Here is a 21,189-nt window from a genome sequence, read left to right as displayed (position 1 = left end):
TCCATCTTTTGGTACAGGGGTTCTGATTGGTGAGGGGTGTAGAAGGGGAAAGGTAAACACATTGAATATTCTTATGATTTAAGATGATTACAAATTTGACTTAGCCATTTCTTATCCAGAGCATTTAAAATGACTTGTTAATGATTATCCTTTTCTCAGTCTTCTTGCTTATGAAGAACTGTAAGAGCTGGAGAGATTTCTCTGCATCTTTACCATAAGCACCATAACATATGAGAGCGTAAAGAAGACTGGAAAAGTAATGGTTAATGGCATGCAGATCCCTGCCTTCTTTTCCTCCTGAGTTTTTCATTCATTTGCTTTCTTTACTTTTCTTTCCCATCTGCCATCTCCTTTGGGGTTTGGGTAAATACCTTAGGTGATGAAGTATAATCTCTCACTCTCTCTCACTCTCTCTTTCTCTCTGTCTCTCTATCTCTATTTTTTAAATTGATTTTTAGAGAGAGAAGAGGGGAGTGTAATTTCTTTCTTAACATAGATGGAAGTAAAAGTGTTTGCTCTTGGTAATTAAAGTAGCTTGAACTGGACTTGTGCTGCTTATACTTAAGAGTAGAAATAGACCTACTGAAGCTCTGCTACTTTTTTTTTCAAGGCATGGTTTCAGTGTTCTAATTGGGGCAGGGGGTAAACCAGAGGGCATAGCAAGTAACTTAGAGGAACATCGGCAGTGTCGTTATTGTTACTAGAGAACCCGGTTAGGATTTTGCTACTTGACGACATGGTTTTAGAGATTGCTCTAAAGGCCTTCAGTTAGTGGTTCTGGTCATCCTATTTTCTCACGAGGCACGATTATTTTATTTAAAAATCTTTTACTTTCCTCTCTAAGACTTAGGATTTTTTTTCCACTTTTTAATCATCTTCCTGAGGATATGTGTGTTTTATTTTTTGTTTGTTTTTTGTTTTTTATTTTAGAGAGAGAGAGAGAAACATCGATTGGTTGCCTCCTGTGTGCACCCTGACCAGGGACCAAACCCACAGTCTAAGTATATGCCCTGACTGGGAGCTGCACCTGCAAACTTTTGGTGCATGGGACGATGCTCCAACCAATGGAGCCGCCTAGACAGGGCAAGACTTGGGATTTGTAAGTATGAAATAGTGTAATTATGAATTAGAAGCTTATTGCAAGTTTCTATTTAACTTTAATTCTGTTTTTTTATACCTAGAGAGTCCCAGATACAGTCTTTGGAGTAGTCTAATTGCTGTTTCATCTTTGTCCCCTAGAGTACATGTTTGCTTTGAGTCTGATCTTTAGGGTTTATTTAAACCAAGTCTTATGAACCGTACAGGGAAGTAGGCAGGAATCTTGTGAATAGCAGTAAGTTTCACTGGTTTTTGCTAAGGGACATTCCAAGAACACATTGAAATGTGGAAGTCATCTGGATCCTCAAAATAAATTGCCTGTGGCTTGTAGTGAGCTGGTTTGACCTTAAGTAGAAACAAGAAGAACCTCTAAACTGCCATTTGACAGCAGCTGGTAACCTGTGGCCCATTATCTCATCTTAAGCTTTTCCAAATCTCGTGACAGTATTTCTCTGCCCTTCCCTTTGTTAAAAAAAATCAAAGTTGATCCCGCTTTCAAAATTTTACTTCTCAAAGCAATTGCCTTCACATATTAAGGCTTTCAGACTTACACTTGACATTCCCATGAGGTTTTTTTGTTTATAATGGGTTGACAGGAGTAAAATCTTGAAATTTGGAATGAAAATGATGGAGAACAATTTTACTGATTCTTTGTTTGTTTGGTCAAACAAGAAGGGCATGGATATTAAAGTTGGAGAGGTCAGGCTGTGGAGAAATCAATTGGCCTTTATTTTTTAGGGCAGCTTCCCTTCCTGATGGGAGTAAAAGGTGGTAGGTAAGAAGTGTTGTGTAAAGAGAGGCTAGGAAATATAGACCTAGCACATCTGAAAAGGTCCCTTTCCTCCTTCATTTCATTGTATAAACTGTCATGGTGGAAATCATTTTAAATCTAAACAATTAAACTAGCCCACACACTGTACATTGGCTTAATATCTCTACTCTCTTCACTGCATTTGATGCAGATTATTGGATTAGCTATGTTCTCAAGCATCCTGCAACTGTAAAGCCTACATGAACTTTTTAATATTCCTAGATTCCTGCTCAGAAGCTAGGACATTCTGATACGTTTTCAATTTTTCTTCCCTTTATGGATGCGGTGGAGGCCCAGGCCTGTCCAGCTATTGTACTTCTTATCCTTTTGGAGAAGGAAATACTCCTTACATCCCATGGAGCATTTTATGCAATGGCTGAAAGTCCTCACATTCTGCATTTCTAAGAGCACAGAAAACCGAGGTATCTGGAGAGGCCTCCCCTGCCTTTCTCCAGATCACACACTGTGTTTAAGACAGTGACGCTGCCTTGCGTTCTTCCTTGGAAAGAGAGTCTCCATCTTTCATATTCTCACGCAGGGACAATTCTAGTTTGTAACTGCCTGGAAATTGGATGTTGAGAGTCTGCTGAGCTGCCTCCTTTTTGCTCAAAAGGAAGAAACACTTCAGCTTCTATCCACATGAAAAGGTATTTCCTGGTACTTTCATGGCTCATTTAGGAAAATATAAGAGAAAAAATGGCTTCCACCAAGTAAGATTTATACATGTCACCATCATTTAATGTTTGTTTTTGGTTTTTTTATTCCTTATTTCTTAAACCATTTCCCCAGATGATTTACTGGGACAATTATGCTTTCTTTCCCTCTTGTTTCTTTTCTTTCCTTATTGTTCTTATCTTCTTTTTGTGGGTACATCTTCTTTTTGGTAGTTTGTTTCTCATCTTTATTTTCTGAACTTATCTCCTGGTTCCTCGTTCCCTGCATGCCACTAACTATTTTCATTAGATATTAATTGATTTGTGAATTCAGGCTGAATTGCATCATCAGCAGATGGCGGATCCAGACCTGTTGGAAGAGTCCTCATCCCTCTTGGAGCCAAGTGAGATAGGAAGAGGCACACCTTTAAGACTTGGGTGAGTACCACTTCAACCCTCCATACTCAGTGGGGTCAAGTTCATTTTTACAGTTCAGAAGAGCAAAAGGTTGGCCTTTACTTGCTTCCAGAATGCACTCTCCTCTGAGCCTGTTGAGAGGTGCTCCTCAGTTGATTTGGGTTGTGTTCTCTCAACTCTCTTCTGGGACCAGAAGTAAAACTTTAGTTTTTTTGACATAACAATGTGTAATCATGTTTGTCATCCTCGTACCTCTCCTCACTTTCCTTCTTTGTCTTAAAGCCTTCCATCCCCTGGCATGGAATAGATTTCCCAACCTGGCTCTTCTTCCCACAGCTTCGTGGCTGGTGTGATTAACCGGGAGCGCATCCCTACTTTTGAGCGCATGCTTTGGCGGGTGTGCCGGGGGAATGTGTTCCTGCGACAGGCTGAAATCGAGAACCCCCTGGAGGATCCTGTGACTGTAAGACAAGGACATTGTGTCCCATGGAGTAGGTCTTGTAAAGGGAGTTCAGAGCAGGAGCAGCCTCGTGCCCCCTGACTCTGAACCTCCCACAAAGGAGCCCTTACGTTCATCCCGGCTTTGATCTGGGAATTTGAGAGACGGCTCTTTTCCTCTTAACTTCCATCATTTGTGTACATATGATGTATATATGACATATACATGTACATTTTAAAGCTATGCCTGTGTATTATTTTGAATGTAAACATGTTTTTTTTCCAGTTATTTTAACCTTTAGCTTTATATGTTTTGTGTTACTTATCTGGGACCAACAAAAAAGTAACCTTCTATGAAAGTTAACTTAAAGTAAGACATCTGGTTCCCAGTTTGGTAATATCAATATGTAAAAAGGAGAGTTCCTACATTGTGGATCTCTGTAAGTTGATAAGATTTTAGTTGGTAAGGTTTTTTATTGTCTGCTTGTTTGTTGGGAGATTTAGAAACTTAGTTTAAAAATACATATTGTGCACGGTAGGATGATCTTCCCACCCAATGCTCTGGAAAGTAAGAATAGCTTAACATCGTAGCATTTGACATAGTGGGACAGAGTTCTTAACATAAACCTATATTAAGTATGGTGAGTTCTGATTTCAGGGATCACAAGCAAAGAAGATTAAATGTTCTGCAAAAAAATTTACTTCACTTTTGTGTTAGTATTATTTAGAAGCCTGAAGTTGTTGTTTCTTTGTTGTTCTAAATTATCTTTTGGATTTCTTAAATTAGTATTCTTTGCCCTAAGAAGAGAGATTGAACTGTGAGACTTCTCAGAGTGGGTGGGTCCTGCAGCTAAAAATAATCCAGTGACAGTATATGACTTTTATCCTCAGTATTGAGTAGGAGCATAGTGACACTTAGGTTATGGTGAGTCCCCTCACCCAGAGCAGCAGTCGTACAGTCTTATTGAAGGCTGGCCTCGGGTTGTGAAGACATTGTGATGTGCAGTCACACCTAATGTGGACCTGTTCTCAGGAATGTTCGGCCACGTGTCTGGGCAACAGAAACCATTTTATCAACAAATTGAGGAAAGGGTGCCTGGGTATCTCGTAGCTACAGCAGAGCAGCTGCACCAAGAATGTGCACCAGTTTATTTCTAGAGGATTTAGGAATTTAAGTCTTAAGCCTTATCTGCTTCACTCGTCATCCCCTTTTATCTTCTAAAGTTTTGTTTTCTTATTCAACCAGCTCCATAGGAATATGAGAAAATAGAGACAATCTTGGTTAACACTCAGTATAGCTTATTTTTCTCATCATTCCTTCCATACTTCAAGTGTAAACTTGGTATTTGGAATAGATTGTGTTTTGCCTTGCCCCCTAAAGTCTGAATCAGAATGAATCATGAAATTCTGCATCAACACTCTCCCCAACTACTCGGTTCCTTGTAGTTATCCAGTTCTCTTTATCTGGGAATTTCTAAGCATGGGAGCAGACAGGAATGTCTTTCTTCTCTTTCTCTGTACTTATTGCTTTCAGGCAATAGAAGATTTAAAGTGGAATTGGTAAATAGGGCTAAGTTGTACTAAGAAGAATCATCTTAGAGTCTGTGTCAAGCCCCTGGTTGAGTGTAAAAACACATACAGGAAGTTTTTTGTGACTTAGTAATTACAGGGCAAATGTTCTTGTAGTGGAGCTTAAGAAATGGATGGAGGATAGTGGTTCAAGTACACGGTTGCCGTATCCTCAAAGAATTTTTGTTGTTCCTGTATCACCAAGAAAGTAAGTTACTTGAGACTTTTTTTCTGGGTTATAAGTCTGAAGTCTTGGTTTTCGGTTTGGGGCCTAGGGCGACTACGTGCACAAGTCTGTGTTCATCATTTTCTTCCAAGGTGATCAGCTGAAAAACAGGGTCAAGAAAATCTGCGAAGGGTAAGAGAAACGTGCCTCCCCTGAGGGTGCAGGCTAACTCTCCTAAGTCTTAGACTATAGAATAGTGAAACACAAACCCTTACTTTACCTTCACATGGTGAATACATCTTTTAATAAGGTTGGGGCTATTTTAAACAATTAGAAATGGCCCAAGTTCAGTTTTTAAAGTGCTGTCAAAACCACAATTTCCACCCAGGCCAATGTGGCTCAGTTGTTTGAGCGTCAGATTGTGCACCAAAGGTCATAGGTTCAACTCCCCATTAGGGCACATACCCAGGTTGCAAGTTTGATCACAACCAATGGATATTTCTCTCTTACATCGATGTTTCTCTCTCTCTTCCTCTTCCTCTCTCTCTAAAATCAATACACATATATTTTTTAAAACACAACACAATTTCCTTTTCTTGGAAAAAAGTAATTAGGATTCATAATTTATAAATGCTACATTGTTCTAGGACAGTAGTTCTGCGTATCCAGCAGTGTGCCACAGGCACCATACCCTTACACTTTTCTGAAATTCTGCCCGTAAGATCTTTCTTCAGTGCCATTTTTCCTAATATAATTTGTATTACTGTTTTTTGTTTGTTTGTTTGTTTTAAATATCTTTTTTTTTTTAATATTTTTTATTGATTAAGATATTACATATGTGTCCTTGTCCCCACGTTACCCTCTACCCCCCCACCCCCCCCACCCCCGCTCATGCCCTCACCCCCCCGTTGTCCATGTCCATTGGTTAGGCCTATATGCTTACATATAGGTCCTTTGGTTGATCTTTCCCCCTTACCCCCACCCTCCCCTACCTTCCCTCCAAGTCCCGACAGTCCAATCAATGCCTCTCCGTCTCTGGATCAGTCCTTGTTCATCAGCTTATGTTGTTCATTATATTCCACAAATGAGTGAGATCCTGTGGTATTTATCCGCTCTCAAGTTCCATCCATGCTGTGGCAAATGGTAAGAGTTCCTTTTTCTTCTTCCTCTTCTTAATGAATACCTTTCAGCATTTCATATAATGCTGGTTTGGTGGTGATGAACTCCTTTAGCTTTTTCTTATCCGTGAAGCTCTTTATCTGACCTTCTATTCTGAATGATAGCTTTGCTGGATAAAGTAATCTTGGTTGCAGGTTCTTGCTATTCATCACTTTGAATATTTCTTGCCAGTCTCTTCTGGCCTGCATGGTTTCTGTTGAGAAATCAGCTGACAGTCGTATGGGTATTCCCTTGTAGGTAACTGGGTTTCTTTCTCTTGCTGCTTTTAAGATTCTCTCTTTATCTTTTGCTCTTGGCATTTTAATTATGATGTGTCTTGGTGTGGTCCTCCTTGGATTCCTTTTGTTTGGGGTTCTCTGCGCTTCCTGGACTTGTAAGTCCATTTCTTTCACCAGGTGGGGGAAGTTTTCTGTCATTATTTCTTCAAAAAGGTTTTCAATATCTTGCCCTCTCTCTCCTTCTGGTACCCCTATAATTCTGATGTTGGTACGCTTGAAGTTGTCCCAGAGGTTCCTTACACTATCTTCATATTTTTGGAATCTCTTTTCTTTTTTCTTTTTCGGTTGGGTATTTTTTGTTTCTTTGTATTTCAAATCTTTGACTTGATTCTTGGGATCCTCTTTTCTGCTGCTGGATCTCTGTAAATTATTCTTTATTTCAGTCAGTGTATGCTTAATTTCTAGTTGGTCCTTTTTCATGTCCTCCATGGTCTCCCTATACTTATTGAGGGATTCATTAAATTTATCGGCGGTTTCCATAAAATTCTTGAAAAACCTTATAACCGTGGCCTTAAACTCTATATCCAATCGTTTGCTTTCCTCCATTTCTGCCATTTGTGACCTGTTTCTTTGTCTCCGCATTTTGGCAGCTTCCCTGTGTTGATAGAGTGGCCCTGTGCGCCAGGTGTCCTGTAGGGCCCAGTAGCTCAGCCTCCCCAGTTACCTGGGGTGGACACTCTTGGTGCACTCTTGGTGCCTTGCTTGTTGTAGAATCACTGGGAGGAATTGACCTCCAGGCCAATTGGCTGTGAGAATCAGCTGTGTCTAAAGTGGGAGAACTTCTGTGCTGAAGACACCCTTCTGGGGCAAGACTTGCTTCAGTGGGGCTTTGGTGCTCACTGAGTCTGCTCCCTGAGTGCGTCCCTTATGGATCTGAGGAGGTGCAGTCTGGATGAACCCCCTCTGACCACTGGGTACAGTGGCTCCTGGATCTAAGGAGGTGCTAATTCAGCCTCTGCCTGAGGCCACACAGCAGGAGCCACGAAGAGGCTCAGCTGTGAAGCAATGCAAGCCGCTGGGGGGCCTTGGGCCTTCTCTTGGAAGTTCAGGGTCTGCCTGGCTGGGCTGCAGTTAGGTACATTCACATGCAAAAGCCTCTGCCGCAGCCTGGGTGGGGCGGGGTCTCAGGGAGTCAGAGGGCGGAGAAAGCGGCCATGGCCGATTCTCCGCCCGGAGTCGCGCGTCTCAGTGTCCCGGTAACGGCTGCAAGCACCTCTGAGGGAAAGCCGCCCTCACGTTCGCTCGCTGCGGACAGACCAGCTTCTCCCCGTATGAGACCTGGGTCCCCAGAGACTTCCCGGAACCGGAGTTCAGAGCCGTAGGGAGTTTGTGATTCAAAAAGACAGCCGCGTCCTCAGGCGCCACCCCCTTTCCTCGCGCGCGCGCGCCGCAGTACCTCTGCACTTCACCTCCGCAGTGCCTCTGGCTCTCAGCGTGCTTTTCTTTCCTTCTAGTTGTAGAATTTACACTCAGCCAGCCTTCCTGTTGTTCTGGATGATGTTTGCTCGGTCCTTTGCGGTAATTTTCAATTGTTGTGTGAGGCAATAATTTCCCGGTGTTTACCTATGCCGCCATCTTAGTTGCTCCCTGTTTTAAATATCTTGATTGATTTCAGAGAGGAAGGAAGAGGCGGGGAGAGAGATAGAAACATCAATGATGAGAGAGACATCAATGATGAGAGAGTCATCAATTGGCTGCCTCCTACATGCCCCGCTACTGGGGATCAAGCCCACAACCTGGGCATTTGCCCCAACTGGAATCAAACTGTGACCTCCTGTTCATTGGTGGATGCTCTATCACTGAGCCACACCGCTGGGCTGGTTTTGTTTTTATAATCTAAGGAAATTTAATAGCTACAGAGAATACCAAGATAGTTCAAATGTTACTGCTCTATCTGTAGGCTACTTACCATAAATAATTATTATTGATTATTACACCAGTCTGAATCCTACTAGTATCTTGGTCCTTCTAGTAAATTAGGATTACTTCCTGAGATTATTTAAATTGGATAGGTTAAGAAATATCCGTGTTCCTCAGGCTGTGTCTGTTTGTTTCAGGTTCCGGGCCTCTCTCTATCCCTGCCCTGAGACACCCCAGGAGAGGAAGGAAATGGCTTCTGGAGTTAACACCAGGATTGAGGATCTCCAAATGGTACGCAGAGGGCTGACGGGAATTTGTTTTTGCGTAATACTGAAATAGAAGGCCAGTCTCCTTCCTTGACACACAAACAGTTTATTAGGCACCTGCAGTAGCTCAGGATACCAAAAAAGGAAACGTCTCCTTGGGAGCTGGGGAAAAGTTTCATGGAATGACTGCTTCAAAAAAGCATTAATCATTCTCAAAGGAGACAGGAATGCTATGCATCTGAAATCGCTGTTGCTTAGAGTATTCATTTCTCCTCATCATGAGTCAAAAGTATGCTTAGTTAAGAAAAAAAAAATCAAATAATACAGAAGTATATACAAAGTCAGCTCCGCCCTGTCCCCCACACACACTCTCTACCTCCAGAGGCAGCCACTCTCAACCGCTTGGTGTGTATCCCTCTGGTCACCTGGATATCAACCACACAGTCTAGCCAAAGTGTCCTGGTGTAACCCTTGTACCCAGGAAGGGACTGCATTAGATTTTCCCAAAATCACAGTGTGTGTGATTTATGGGTACATGGAAGGAAAAGGGTGGCCAGCTGGAGTGTTGTTTCCTGTTGAAAGAATGTGATGAGTGCCCCTTGAAACATTAATAAACATGCCAATCCCAAAGGCATTTCTTTCCAGTGGCAAAATTGTCAGAGATATGTTGTAATTCCCATTTCAACTTCATCTTTCCCTCTAACCCCCATTGTATGTGACCCACCGACTTGACCTATTTCCAGTTCCTTTGAGATATTATCTGTTTAACCCAAACTGCTGGTGGACCATAAGCCATATTAGTATGTTCTGGGTTCTAGGACTGTCTTATCCCCTCCCAGGCTTATGGGTAGATTTTAAAGAGCAGGTGCAACCCACATGAACTGAACTGAAAATTTAAAATTGAATACCAGGGGGTGGGAGATAGGGAAAGAAAAAAGCAAATAGAACATTGCTTCCCAGAAGTTGTAATAGTAATTGTGAAATTGTCAACAGCCAGAAGGAGAAAAAGTAGTTTTGTTCCTTTATTCTCAAGTGATTTAAGAGTTAACCAAGGATATTTTTTCCCCATTAATTTTTAGAGAGTGGAAGGGAGAGAGGGAGGGAGAGAAAACGGGAGAAGGAGAGAGAAATATGTGAGAGACACATCAACTGGGGCTGGGGATCAAACCTGCAACCTAGGTACATGCCCTTGACTGAAAATTAAACCTGAGACCCTTTGGTACCACGGCCGATATTCTAACCATTGAGCCACCAGCCAGGCCAGCTTTTTTTAAAACCTCTCTATGTAAGTCACATTCTACTGCTCAAGAAAGTTTGTCAAGAAGTAGTTACTACTTTTTTTCTGAACTGACTTGAAGGACTATGATGGACACTTGTGCTAAAATGATTAGTATATAGCTTTTTCCTCTTCAAAATGATGTAGAGATTTAAGGTAGATTTTCATGCAGAAATGTTAGTGGCGGGTTGCCTGTCCAATTTTGGCTTAGCCTCTTTTCTGCTATTAAAATCTTAAATATTTGCTGGTAAATACGGCAGTAACCATAAAGTGTCCCTGCCCCATTCTCACACTGTCGTCTTGGCAAATGTGATTCTTCTGAGGAACTCTGTCCTGGTTTCTAGAGAATCAGCACTGAAACAGCCCCTCACCCCCACTCCACTCCTCCAGCCTCACAGGAACATAAAGCCTTATCTGCCCCGTGATGACAGTGGTATGTGGCAGGCTAACTTCCCTCTAAATGTTCTGGATCCTCCTGACCCCTGTCTCCTGTCTCCAGTTATGGGGTCTCCCTTGGCATAGGCAGACAGTGGTGTTCAGCAATGCCTCTTTCCCATCGTTCCCTGCTGCTGGCTTACGTTCAGGGGATTCGGCAGCTTGCTCTTCTTCAGTGTGGATTTGTTGCTTTGTCAATGCCTGGACCTGTGATGCTGACTTCTTTGAGTCTGAGTTACAGGCTCCACCTGGAAAGTCACCACTCTTTAATGGGCCAAGTAAAAGCCAATGACCTACATTGTTGTGCCATAGATTTGGTGGTAAGATGAAAGGTAGAAACCATTTTATCAGGCTTCTTTTGAGCTTGGAGCTAAATAAAAACGAATGTTAGTAACTAGAACTCTAATTTCTTGTAATTTGACCCCTAAAAAAAAGTCATTCTAGTCAAAGGAAGAAAAAAAAACAAAAACAAAACAGATTCCCAGCAACCCTTCTCAGAAAGTTGTGCCTTTTGCCATTCATATCCTGAGACTTAAGACTGGTGTTAGAAGGATCTCTCCCATGTTCCTTTCTCTCTCAAAGGTTTTGAATCAAACGGAGGATCACCGCCAGAGGGTTCTGCAGGCTGCTGCTAAGAACATCCGTGTCTGGTTTATCAAAGTGCGGAAGATGAAGGCCATCTACCACACCCTGAACCTGTGCAACATAGACGTGACCCAGAAGTGTCTGATTGCAGAGGTCTGGTGCCCTGTCACTGAACTTGACTCCATCCAGTTTGCACTCAGAAGGGGCACGGTGAGTCCCCCACAGCAAGCAGTGCAGCCTATAGCTAAGAAAAGAGGTTCCCATCAACAGTAACATTAACTATCCACATTTTTATGGCATTTTTACTTTCAGAGTTCTTCAATATACACATCTTGTGTCCTGACAATGCATTTTGCATATGTGTCCTTTTTTTCCAAATGTGGAAATTGTACTTTAAAAAAAAAAAGGTTAAATAACTTAATCATGTATCCATGATTCTTCAGGGTAGCTCATGACCACAGTGTCAATTTCCTAATCCACATTCTCGGTCCATTAGTATAACCCAGCTGTGGGCAAACTACGGCCCGTGGGCCGGATCCGGCCCATTTGAAATGAATAAAACTATTGAAAAAAAAGACTGTACCCTTTTATGTAATGATGTTTACTTTGAATTTATATTAGTTCACACAAACACTCCATCCATGCTTTTGTTCCGGCCCTCCGGTCCAGTTTAAGAACCCATTGTGACCCTCAAGTCAAAAAGTTTGCCCACCCCTGGTATAACCTGTAGTATGACCCTGGCAGACTCACTTAGTAGTTAGAAGTACTGCTCTGTTCAAAGCGCTGATCTAGTTAGAGATGTACTAGTAAAAAATAAGCCCTCAACTACCTTACAATTTCCTTGGAGAGGCTGACAGGCAAACATACAGTCAGACTGTACAGAAGACAGTCTGTACTCAGAGTGGTATATGCAACTAAGATGATTGAACAAAAGCTTCAAGAAGGTGGCACTGGGGCTTTGAAGAATGGGCGAAATGTCGATTTACAATGATGAGAAGAAAATATGGACAAAGGCAGGAAGTACAGTACGACATTCATGGTTGGGCAAAAACGGGATTATAATGGGCAAACTGAAATACTAGGATGTGAATGTGATTAGGTAGAACCTAATTGAGAAAGGTTTTAAAATACCAGATTACTTTTTAAATTCTATTTCAAAAGGAATGGAGAGGCTGTAGAAATTATTTAGCAGTGAAAGGACATGACCAAAGCAGTTTTAAAGGAGTAACCTATTGATAGTATCTTGGTTGGATTGGAGAGTAGAGAGTCTATAGGTGGGGGTCAATTAGGAAGTTATGTTAAACACAGAGTAGTAAACTGTAAGGGCCCCTGAGGTAAGAACTGACAATAGGAAAAGAAAATAATGATGAATTTGTGAGGCATTCTGAAGGAAGAATCAATTAGGTAAACTTGGTTTTTAGCAACGTGGGGGAGCAGTACAAGAAGAAATAAACATAAATGTTTCTGAGGCATCAAAGCTGGGTGCCTGGTAGGATAATGGTTCCGTTAATGGAAGTAAAAGCTCAGCAAGAGAAACTTAGGGGGAAAATGGTAAGTTCAGTTTCAATCACATCGAGAGGCTGGACAGAAGTCCACACGGAAATGTCAAGCAGGTAATAGGACAGGTTCTTGATAAAAAAGGCACAATGAAAGATGTGGATTCATGAGAGTGGAAGGGAGTGAGACCTCAAATAAGGAAAGTAAAGAAGCTAAAGATGGGACCTTGGGGGCCCTGCACTGTTTGGGGATAGTCAGAGGAGGAAAGCCAGCAAAGACATAAAAAGCGTGGTTAGTGAGCAGGAGGGGACTCCTGTGGAATTGAGGTTTTCACCCAGAAAGAGTCAGGGGCTTGCATGTGGGAGAAAAGACCTTTGGATCTGGTGACCAGCAGCCGCTTTGAATAAGCGTGCTCAGCTAGACTGCAAGGATTCGGGAGTTTAGAGCAGGTGGTGAGGGAGGAAAGTCAGAGAATGTGCGTTGCTTCCTCCATAAACAGAGGAGAGAACAATGATAGTCCTAGGAAGGCAGGTGAGGATGTCTCCAGAGAAAGGTTCCATGGTTACTTCGGTTACTCATTTTAGAATTAAACGTTTTTTTACAGTAAGGATTTTCTTCCTAAGACTTAATTTAAATCTTTCATTGTAAATTTTATACCTAGTTTCAGTTTCCCCAAAGACTGGGGAAGATTGAGATACAATTTACATAAAATAAAATACACACATTTTATGCATACAGGTGGATGGGTTTGATAATATGCATGCCTGTGTAAGATCACCACATTTAGGGGCATGACCTAATTTGATATATGTGCTTAATGTTTGCCAGGAGCACAGCGGGTCCACCGTGCCCTCCATTTTGAACAGGATGCAGACAAACCAGACTCCCCCAACCTATAACAAAACGAACAAGTTCACATATGGCTTTCAGAACATAGTAGATGCTTATGGAATTGGAACTTACCGAGAGATAAATCCAGGTAAAAAAAAGCTTGCATCGTTTCCCTCCAGAGGTTTTATTTTTTGCTTGTCATATATATACTTTTAAATATATATATTTTTATTTCAGAGAGGGGAAGAGAGAGAGAGAGAGAGAGAGAGAGAGAGAGAGAGAGAGAGAGAGAGAGAGAAAGAGAAACATCAGTGATGAGAGAGAATCTTCGATTGGCTGCCTCCTGCACACCTCACACTGGGGATCAAGCCCACAACTCATGGGCATGTGCCCTGACCAGGAATCGAACCATGACTTCCTGGTTCATAGGTCTGTGCTCAACCACAGAGCCACGCCGGCCCGGCTGTTTGTTTTATCTTTTAATGCCTCACTTTAAATGCTGTTAACAACTGGCTTAAAACGAAAGATGTCAAGACCTCAGCACGAGTGTAACTCCTGTGAAGAGGTGCCCATTTAACTCCTGTTCTCTGTTTTTTACAGAACAGGTTATTTGGAGAACTTCGTTGATTATGAAGCAAAATCTGACTGTGTAAAATTTTCATAATTTTTATCATTAAAATTTGAAAGAATTATAGAAATTACCTCATTCAAGTTCCCACCGAGCCGAAACCGGTTTGGCTCAGTGGATAGAGCGTCGGCCTGCGGACTGAAAGGTCCCGGGTTCGATTCCGGTCAAGGGCATGTACCTGGGTTGCGGGCACATCCCCAGTGGGAGATGTGCAGGAGGCAGCTGATCGATGTTTCTCTCTCATCGATGTTTCTAACTCTCTATCTCTCTCCCTTCCTCTCTGTAAAAAAATCAATAAAATATATTTAAAAAAAAAAAAAAAAAAAAAAAGTTCCCACCGAAAGGAGAAAAACCTTACATATTAAAAAAAGAAGTGGTTTTATAGGCATGAGCTCTGTGGATTGGATTTTTCTGTGTATATGTTTTACAGATATAAAACACCTGGCTTTCTCTAGCACACCATTTGTAGGAACTGCTTTAAGCAAAAGTTTTTTCCCCAAGATATCTGACATTTTAAAATGGCTTCCCTGTTCCAGGTTAGAGAAAATATAGCAATTATTGACCATGTTAGGCACAAAGCAGATTTCTCCTCTGTTTGGAGAGTTAATTATTAAGTCAAGAGTCAGAATTCATTTTCAGCTGGAGCCTTCTTCCGGACCGGCTTTGCCCCGGGTGCTGGGCTTTCTCCTGCTCACCCAGTAGCTTTATTCAGCTGGGAAATGGTTGCTGCACAGAGAAGAAAGCTGCCTGCTCCAGGAGCAGTGTCCCAGGGATAAGAAAAAAGGAATTAGAGAACAAACCACATTGTTGCCAGTGCTAGAGGCAAAGCTTTCACTTCCTGTGTTCTTTGTTTCAAACTCTAGCTGTAGCTCAGATGTTATCAGAGCTACTTGGTGAGGTGCACAGTGCCAGGGAAGATTTTCTCTGAGAGTGCAAAGTCACCTTATATTGACCTTAGCTTACAGAGAGGAATGTGATGGGTTGGGAGTTGTTACGGTTTTCTGTGCTTTGTCTTTTTCCTCCTTTTTTTTTTTTTAATTAAAAAATTTTTTATTTTTATTGTTGACACTATTACAGATGTCCCCATTCTGCCCCTCTTTGCTTTATTTTAATACTAGAGGCCCAGTGCACGAAATTCATGCACTGCAGGGAGGGGTGTCCCTCAACGTGGCCTACGCCCTCTTGGAGTCTGGGAGCCCTCGGGGATGTCTGACTGACAGCTTAGGGGAGCAGGCCTAAGCTGTCATTCAGACATCCTTAGCACTGCCACCACCACTGCACTCGCCAGCCATGAGCCTGGCTTCTGGCTGAGCAGCACTTCCCCCATGGGAGCACCCTGTCCACCAGAGGGCATTCCTGCATTGAGCATCTGCCCCCTGGTGGTCAGTGCGCAGCATAGCAACTGGTCGACCATCAACTGTCTGCCCCCTGGTGGTCAGTGCATGTCATAGTGAGCGGTTGAACTGCCTTAACATATCATTAGCATATTATGCTTTGATTGGTTGAATGGATGACCGGACACTTAGCATATTAGGCTTTTATTATATAGGATATTTTTTATTGATAGTATTATAGATATTGCCCATTCTCTCCCCCTTGTTTTTTTTTTATTAATTAATTTTTTTATTACAGTTGACAAACATCACCATATTAGTTTCAGGTGCACAACATAGTGATTAGACATTTATACACCTTACAAAGTGATCATCCCAGTAAGTCTGGTACCCATCTGACATCCTTTGGTTTCTTTATAGCTCCATATACCATCATCACTTTCCCTTTCCTATTTGCTGTGATGTTTGGGGACTTTGGCCATGGCATTTTGATGACCCTGTTTGCTGTATGGATGGTGTTAAGGGAGAGCCGGATCCTCTCCCAGAAGAATGAGAATGAGGTAATGTTTAAGTTATATCTTGCAGTAGACTGAAATTTTATAATTCCTCAAGCATTCATTATGAAAATTATGATCTGGAAGTCTTCTGTCATGAATTTATAGAGACGTTATATTCATTTTAACACTTAAAGAGACCACATACTGTGAAAGTAAATTTCATATCTGCATTGTATTTTGATCTTTACTTCAAGCTCTCTGACCCAGGATGGGGTTAAGTGGCATGAAGGGAAGGGTATAGTGTTTTCTAAACAACATTGTCCCAAGATGAGCTACAGCAAGTACATTTCATTGACTTCTTTCTTCTGGTTCCCAGATGTTTAGCACTGTGTTCAGCGGACGGTACATTATTCTGTTGATGGGTGTGTTCTCCATCTACACTGGCCTCATCTACAATGATTGCTTTTCCAAGTCTCTCAATATCTTTGGATCATCCTGGAGCGTACGGCCAATGTTCATATCTAATTGGACGTAAGTTGCAAAAGAAGCTAAAAGTCAAAGCTTATTCCTTTCATATTCACCTCTGATTTTCCAGACAGGTGGTAAACTAACACTTCTTTAGGAGCTGGTTGGCGACGTCTCTGTTTCAGAAGAATGCAGCGTCTCCTCTTATTTATCCTCCACAAACTTTGTGGTTTGCTCAGCAGTCTCAAGGAGCTGAGGCTAAAATAGGCACATTGGTTCTTTTATACATTAAAAGCAGATTCTCCAAATTCCCTACCTGGTTGTGTGTATGTGTTTAAGTTTGTTGTTGTTATCTCTGATCCCCTCTCATCTCAGATGCTCATCCCTATTCTTTTTATTGAAGAGATAGTTTCTTTTGGGGTCAGTTTCTGTTGATAAAAAAATAAATGCAACTTTCCTCCTAATTTAGGGAGGAGACACTTCGGGGGAACCCTGTGCTCCAGTTGGACCCAGCTGTCCCTGGGGTTTTTGGTGGACCATACCCTTTTGGCATCGATCCAGTAAGAGCACTTCTTTCCTATATGTCTAACACTAAAATGTTAAATTGCGACCCTAAAGTGAGAGAATAAAGTGAAGATAAATAGTTATTTGGTTTTTAGTTGACATATATATTTTTGGAAAACCTTGGTTTATCTGTTCAGTGTACTTCAAAGCCATAAAAGACCCAAGTGCCTTGGGAAGCCAAAATAATTTTTCCTGCATTGCTAATTTCAGAGGTGGTTAGTAATATTTACTCTGGGAAGATTGATTTTCAAGACTTCTTCCCAGTTTAATTTATTTAACTTAATTTGTTTGTCTTTTTCACATAACAGAAATAGCTCTTCCTCTGGGTTTCAGCTTTTATTCTTATCTTTACATACTATAAGAACTTATCCCAGAATTTAATTTTTTTTTTCAAATACTTAGGCAAATAAGTGTGATTAAATCTTTTGTTTTGTGTGCCTAAGAAAGGGGGTAGAGGAACTGAAGAATAAGTGTTAGACAGTAACGATTATAAAATTTCAGGTGGGAAACATTATGGCCCAGAGAGATTAAGGCTTCTTATTAAAATGGGAAATAAATTGTTCCTACCTTGTTTGGCTGAGTGGCTAGAGCAACTGGCCTGCAGACCAAAGGGTTCAATTCCAGTAAAGGGCACATACGTTGGTTGCAGGCTCCTCCCCAACCCAGGCAGGCCCTGGTCAGGGCTTCTGTAGGAGGCAACCAATCGATGTGTTTCTCTTATATCCATGTTTCTCTCTGCCTTTCCCTCTCTCTTTTACTCTCCCTAAAAATCAATGGAGCCCTGCCTGGTTTGTCTCAGTGGATAGAGCGTCAGCCTGCAGACTGAAGGGTCCCATGTTCAATTCCGGTCAAGGGCACATGCCCGGGTTGCGGGCTTGATCCCTAGTGGGGTGGGGGGTGCTAGAGGCAGCCGATCCATGATTCTCTCTCATCATTGATGTTTCTATCTCTCCCTCTCCCTTCCTCTCTGAAATCAACAAAGATATATTTAAATCAATATATATATATATAACCAATAAATATTACATAGATAATATTTATTGGTTTTATACACACACACACATACACACATTTTTTTTAAAAATTCAATGGAAAAATATCTTCAGATGAGGATTAATAATAATAATAAAATAAAATGGGAAATAATCTGCCTTTAAAAATACTTTAGATTGTTAGGTGAGGAGAAGTGTTTGCAAAAAAAAAAAAAAAAAAAGTGGGGAGATACAGAGTTGATTATTTTAATTATTAGAGAAGTTAATGTTACTGAAATGCTTACTATGGGCCAGAAATATGTCCTGAGCCCTCAGCATATCTGATTTATCCTTAATTTATCGGGCAGATGATGCTATCTCTATTATACAGATAAGGAAACAGGCTTGGAGAAGTTTAATAGCATGTTACATATGCATTTAACAAATGTTTATGAATCCCTATTGTCTGCAAGGCATAGTGCCTTCCGGGGGAAACACAGAACTTTAAGACATAATTCCTCCCCTCAAGTAGTTTAGAGTCTAATAATATTTCTTCACATTTATATAGTTTCTGTAGTTACAAAATTTTTTTTGTAGATATTCCATTGGATACTGACAGGGTAGATATTGGGTTTGAAGTGACTGTGGAGAACACTCAGAAAAACGTCTGTCAGGCAGCTGGAGTTGTAGAGCTGAATTTCAGGTGAGATTGGGGCTGGAGAGCGAACGAGTCACAACTTTTCAGGTTAGAGGTCACTGAGAATCAGCTTCACGAAGAGGCCAGTTCAGAAAAAATGATGCCAGGCTAGATGGTAGAAGATCCTGCTTGTCAGGCTACAGATTTTGCACTTTAGCCTAGAGATGATGGTGGGGATTCAGGGGGAGGTTTTGGCTCAGGGAAATGACTGCGTCAGAGTCACAATTTAGGAAATGTTATGTGATGGCCATGTTATCTGGCAGCAGAACTGTCAGGAAAGTATTACAGGCATCCAGGCCTTAGGGGATAAAGCTTAAGGCAATTCATATTTTAAAAGTAGATGGACTGCCCTAGCCAGTTTGGCTCAGTGGATAGAGTGTCCGCCTGGGGACTAAATGGGCCCGGTTCGATTCCAGTCAAGGGCACATGCCTGGGTTGCGGGCTCGATCCCCAGTAGGGGGAGTGCAGGCTGATCAATAATTCTCTCTCATCATTGATGGTTTCTCTCTCCCTCTCCCTTCTTCTCTGAAATCATAAAAATATATTTAAAAATAAACAAATAAAGCTTCTTTAAAAAAAAAAAAAAAAAAGTAGATGGACCGACAGCACCGCAGGGACATGATCCGTAAAACACAAGATTGTGGAAACATCTACACATAACCGGGTAACTGACCCAATTTCTTCAACAAATATTTTGTAAGGAATAAAAAATGAGAGCTGGAGGGAAAACCTGTAGATTAAGACTTTTATCGCTATATCAACAGTCACGGTGTATAGGCCTTGTCTGGACCTTACTTTGAATAAATAAGTTATTAAAAAGTATTTGGACACAATCCAGGGAAGTTTGAATGCTGACTATATATTTCATGATATTAAGGAATCATTGTTACTGTTTTAGGGTGTGACAATAGTATTGTGGTCATGTTCTTAAAATGAATCCTTTTTAGAGATCTGCACTGAAATATTTACAGTAAAATTATATGGTACCTGGATTTTGCTTCAGAATAATATGGAGGTGGGGAGTGGGTTGGGGGTATAATGGAGCCAGATTGACCAAGAGTGCATAGGTGAATAATAATTGTTGAAAATATGTGATGTCCATGTGGGAGTTGTCTATTATACTATTCTCTCTACTTAAGAATGTGTTTAGAATTTTCCGTAATTAAAAAACAACCCTATTTTTTAAATGGGTGACTATTTTTCCATTGGAGCACTCTTTGTAATATCCTTTTGTTTCCTTGGGTTGTGACAGATTTGGAACATTGCTACTAATAAACTGACCTTCCTCAACTCCTTTAAGATGAAGATGTCCGTTATCCTTGGTATCATCCACATGATGTTTGGAGTAGGTCTGAGCCTTTTCAACCATATGTGAGTCGCTCTGTTTCTGTCATAAGAATGTGCATAGTTTAGGTAATGCTTTTGCCTAAGAAATTCATGGCATTTTGGGGGAGGGATTAGTAACTCAGAACCCTGTTCTGTGTTTAAAAAAAAAAAAAACTGCTTTTAAGAAATGGGGCTTACTTAATATTAGTCCCTTAAAAATTTACAATTGCAGTGAAGATCTTTGAGAGAACCTAGTGTAATTTTCATCAAAATGAGTGAATTATTTTTTTTCTTGATGTATAACTCGCATGAAATTTTGAACTGTGTCTTGGAATGTACTAGATTTTCCAATCTCTCTCTCATGGGAGAATGGAGAGGATGGTACTGGAACTGTTCAAGGTCCAAAACTTTGGAAGTCAGCGTTAATCCTGTTTGTCTCTGTTGCCTCCAGTGCTTCTGGCTCTTGCTTCTTAACGTAATAAAGACAGAATTGAGGGAGCCATAGGAGAAAATTTAGTGAGGGCTCCACTTGGTGTAGGGGTGGCCCTGGGTCTGTTCACTTCTCACGTTTTTTTCTCTCTTCCTTTTTAGCTATTTCAAGAAGCCCCTGAATATCTACTTCGGGTTTATTCCTGAAATAATCTTCATGACCTCTTTGTTTGGCTACTTGGTTATCCTTATTTTTTACAAGTGGACGGCTTATGACGCTTTTACATCTGAGAAAGCACCAAGCCTTCTGATCCATTTCATAAACATGTTCGTCTTTAACTACGAGGACATTCATAATTCAATGCTATATTCTGGGCAGGTGCGTCAGCCCAGAAGTGGACTGTCTTAGGTGGTTATCCTAGGTCAGGAAGTTAGATGTTTCTGTTACCCTAAAAAAAACTTAAATCCCTTTCTGTAGGATTTGGTTTTCAATTCATGCATCCAGATCTAAATTCAGCCTGTCCTCCTTACTTGGGAGGGTCTACTATAATTTTTGTATCAGAAAGGGTAGAATAATAACTCTCGTCCTATGGGACAATTCCTGGGCTTTGCCACATCTAATTATTTTGAGAATCTGGATAGCATTGTTCACAAGTCAGTAAGAGAATACTGTTTGGGGGGTAATTTGTGCTGGAATTGGAAACTGCATGTTTGATTAATGTGATGTGCCTTGTCCTTCTTTGCAGAAAGGAGTTCAGTGTTTCCTAGTTGTGGTCGCATTGCTGTGTGTACCATGGATGCTACTGTTTAAACCTCTGGTCCTTCGCCATCAGTATTTGAGGAGGAAGCATTTGGTGGGTATATTTCTGTTGCTGAAAGTTACTATATATTTTTTTAAGATCAAGACAATTCCTCATTG

At 41.2% G+C, this 21,189-nt stretch overlaps 1 protein-coding gene across 11 annotated transcripts in view; it reads left to right on the top strand.

The window, feature by feature from the left end:
* Nucleotides 1–21,189, top strand: part of ATP6V0A1 (ATPase H+ transporting V0 subunit a1) — a 62,537-nt gene that overhangs the window by 20,411 nt on the left and 20,937 nt on the right. For 7 of the 11 annotated variants that reach the window (XR_004972767.1, XR_004972766.1, XM_036339752.1 and 4 more), the window contains 12 exons: nucleotides 2,897–3,000; nucleotides 3,316–3,442; nucleotides 5,262–5,344; nucleotides 8,667–8,760; nucleotides 11,029–11,241; nucleotides 13,357–13,507; nucleotides 15,742–15,881; nucleotides 16,195–16,349; nucleotides 16,753–16,843; nucleotides 19,768–19,886; nucleotides 20,433–20,649; nucleotides 21,017–21,124. Coding sequence is in view for 9 of the 11 variants with exons in the window: in XM_036339752.1 (XP_036195645.1) it covers nucleotides 2,897–3,000; nucleotides 3,316–3,442; nucleotides 5,262–5,344; nucleotides 8,667–8,760; nucleotides 11,029–11,241; nucleotides 13,357–13,507; nucleotides 15,742–15,881; nucleotides 16,195–16,349; nucleotides 16,753–16,843; nucleotides 19,768–19,886; nucleotides 20,433–20,649; nucleotides 21,017–21,124 (1,602 nt within the window). In the remaining 2 variants the exon portion in view is untranslated. The remainder of the gene's footprint in view (nucleotides 1–2,896; nucleotides 3,001–3,315; nucleotides 3,443–5,261; nucleotides 5,345–8,666; nucleotides 8,761–11,028; nucleotides 11,242–13,356; nucleotides 13,508–15,741; nucleotides 15,882–16,194; nucleotides 16,350–16,752; nucleotides 16,844–19,767; nucleotides 19,887–20,432; nucleotides 20,650–21,016; nucleotides 21,125–21,189) is intronic. The other 4 variants (XM_036339750.1, XM_036339751.1, XM_036339753.1 and 1 more) reach the window with 2 other exon arrangements.

The sequence above is a fragment of the Myotis myotis genome, unplaced genomic scaffold, assembly GCF_014108235.1.
Source record: "Myotis myotis isolate mMyoMyo1 unplaced genomic scaffold, mMyoMyo1.p scaffold_m19_p_17, whole genome shotgun sequence".
Taxonomy (NCBI): Eukaryota; Metazoa; Chordata; class Mammalia; order Chiroptera; family Vespertilionidae; genus Myotis; species Myotis myotis.
This window is presented reverse-complemented; position numbering and strand designations above follow the sequence as displayed.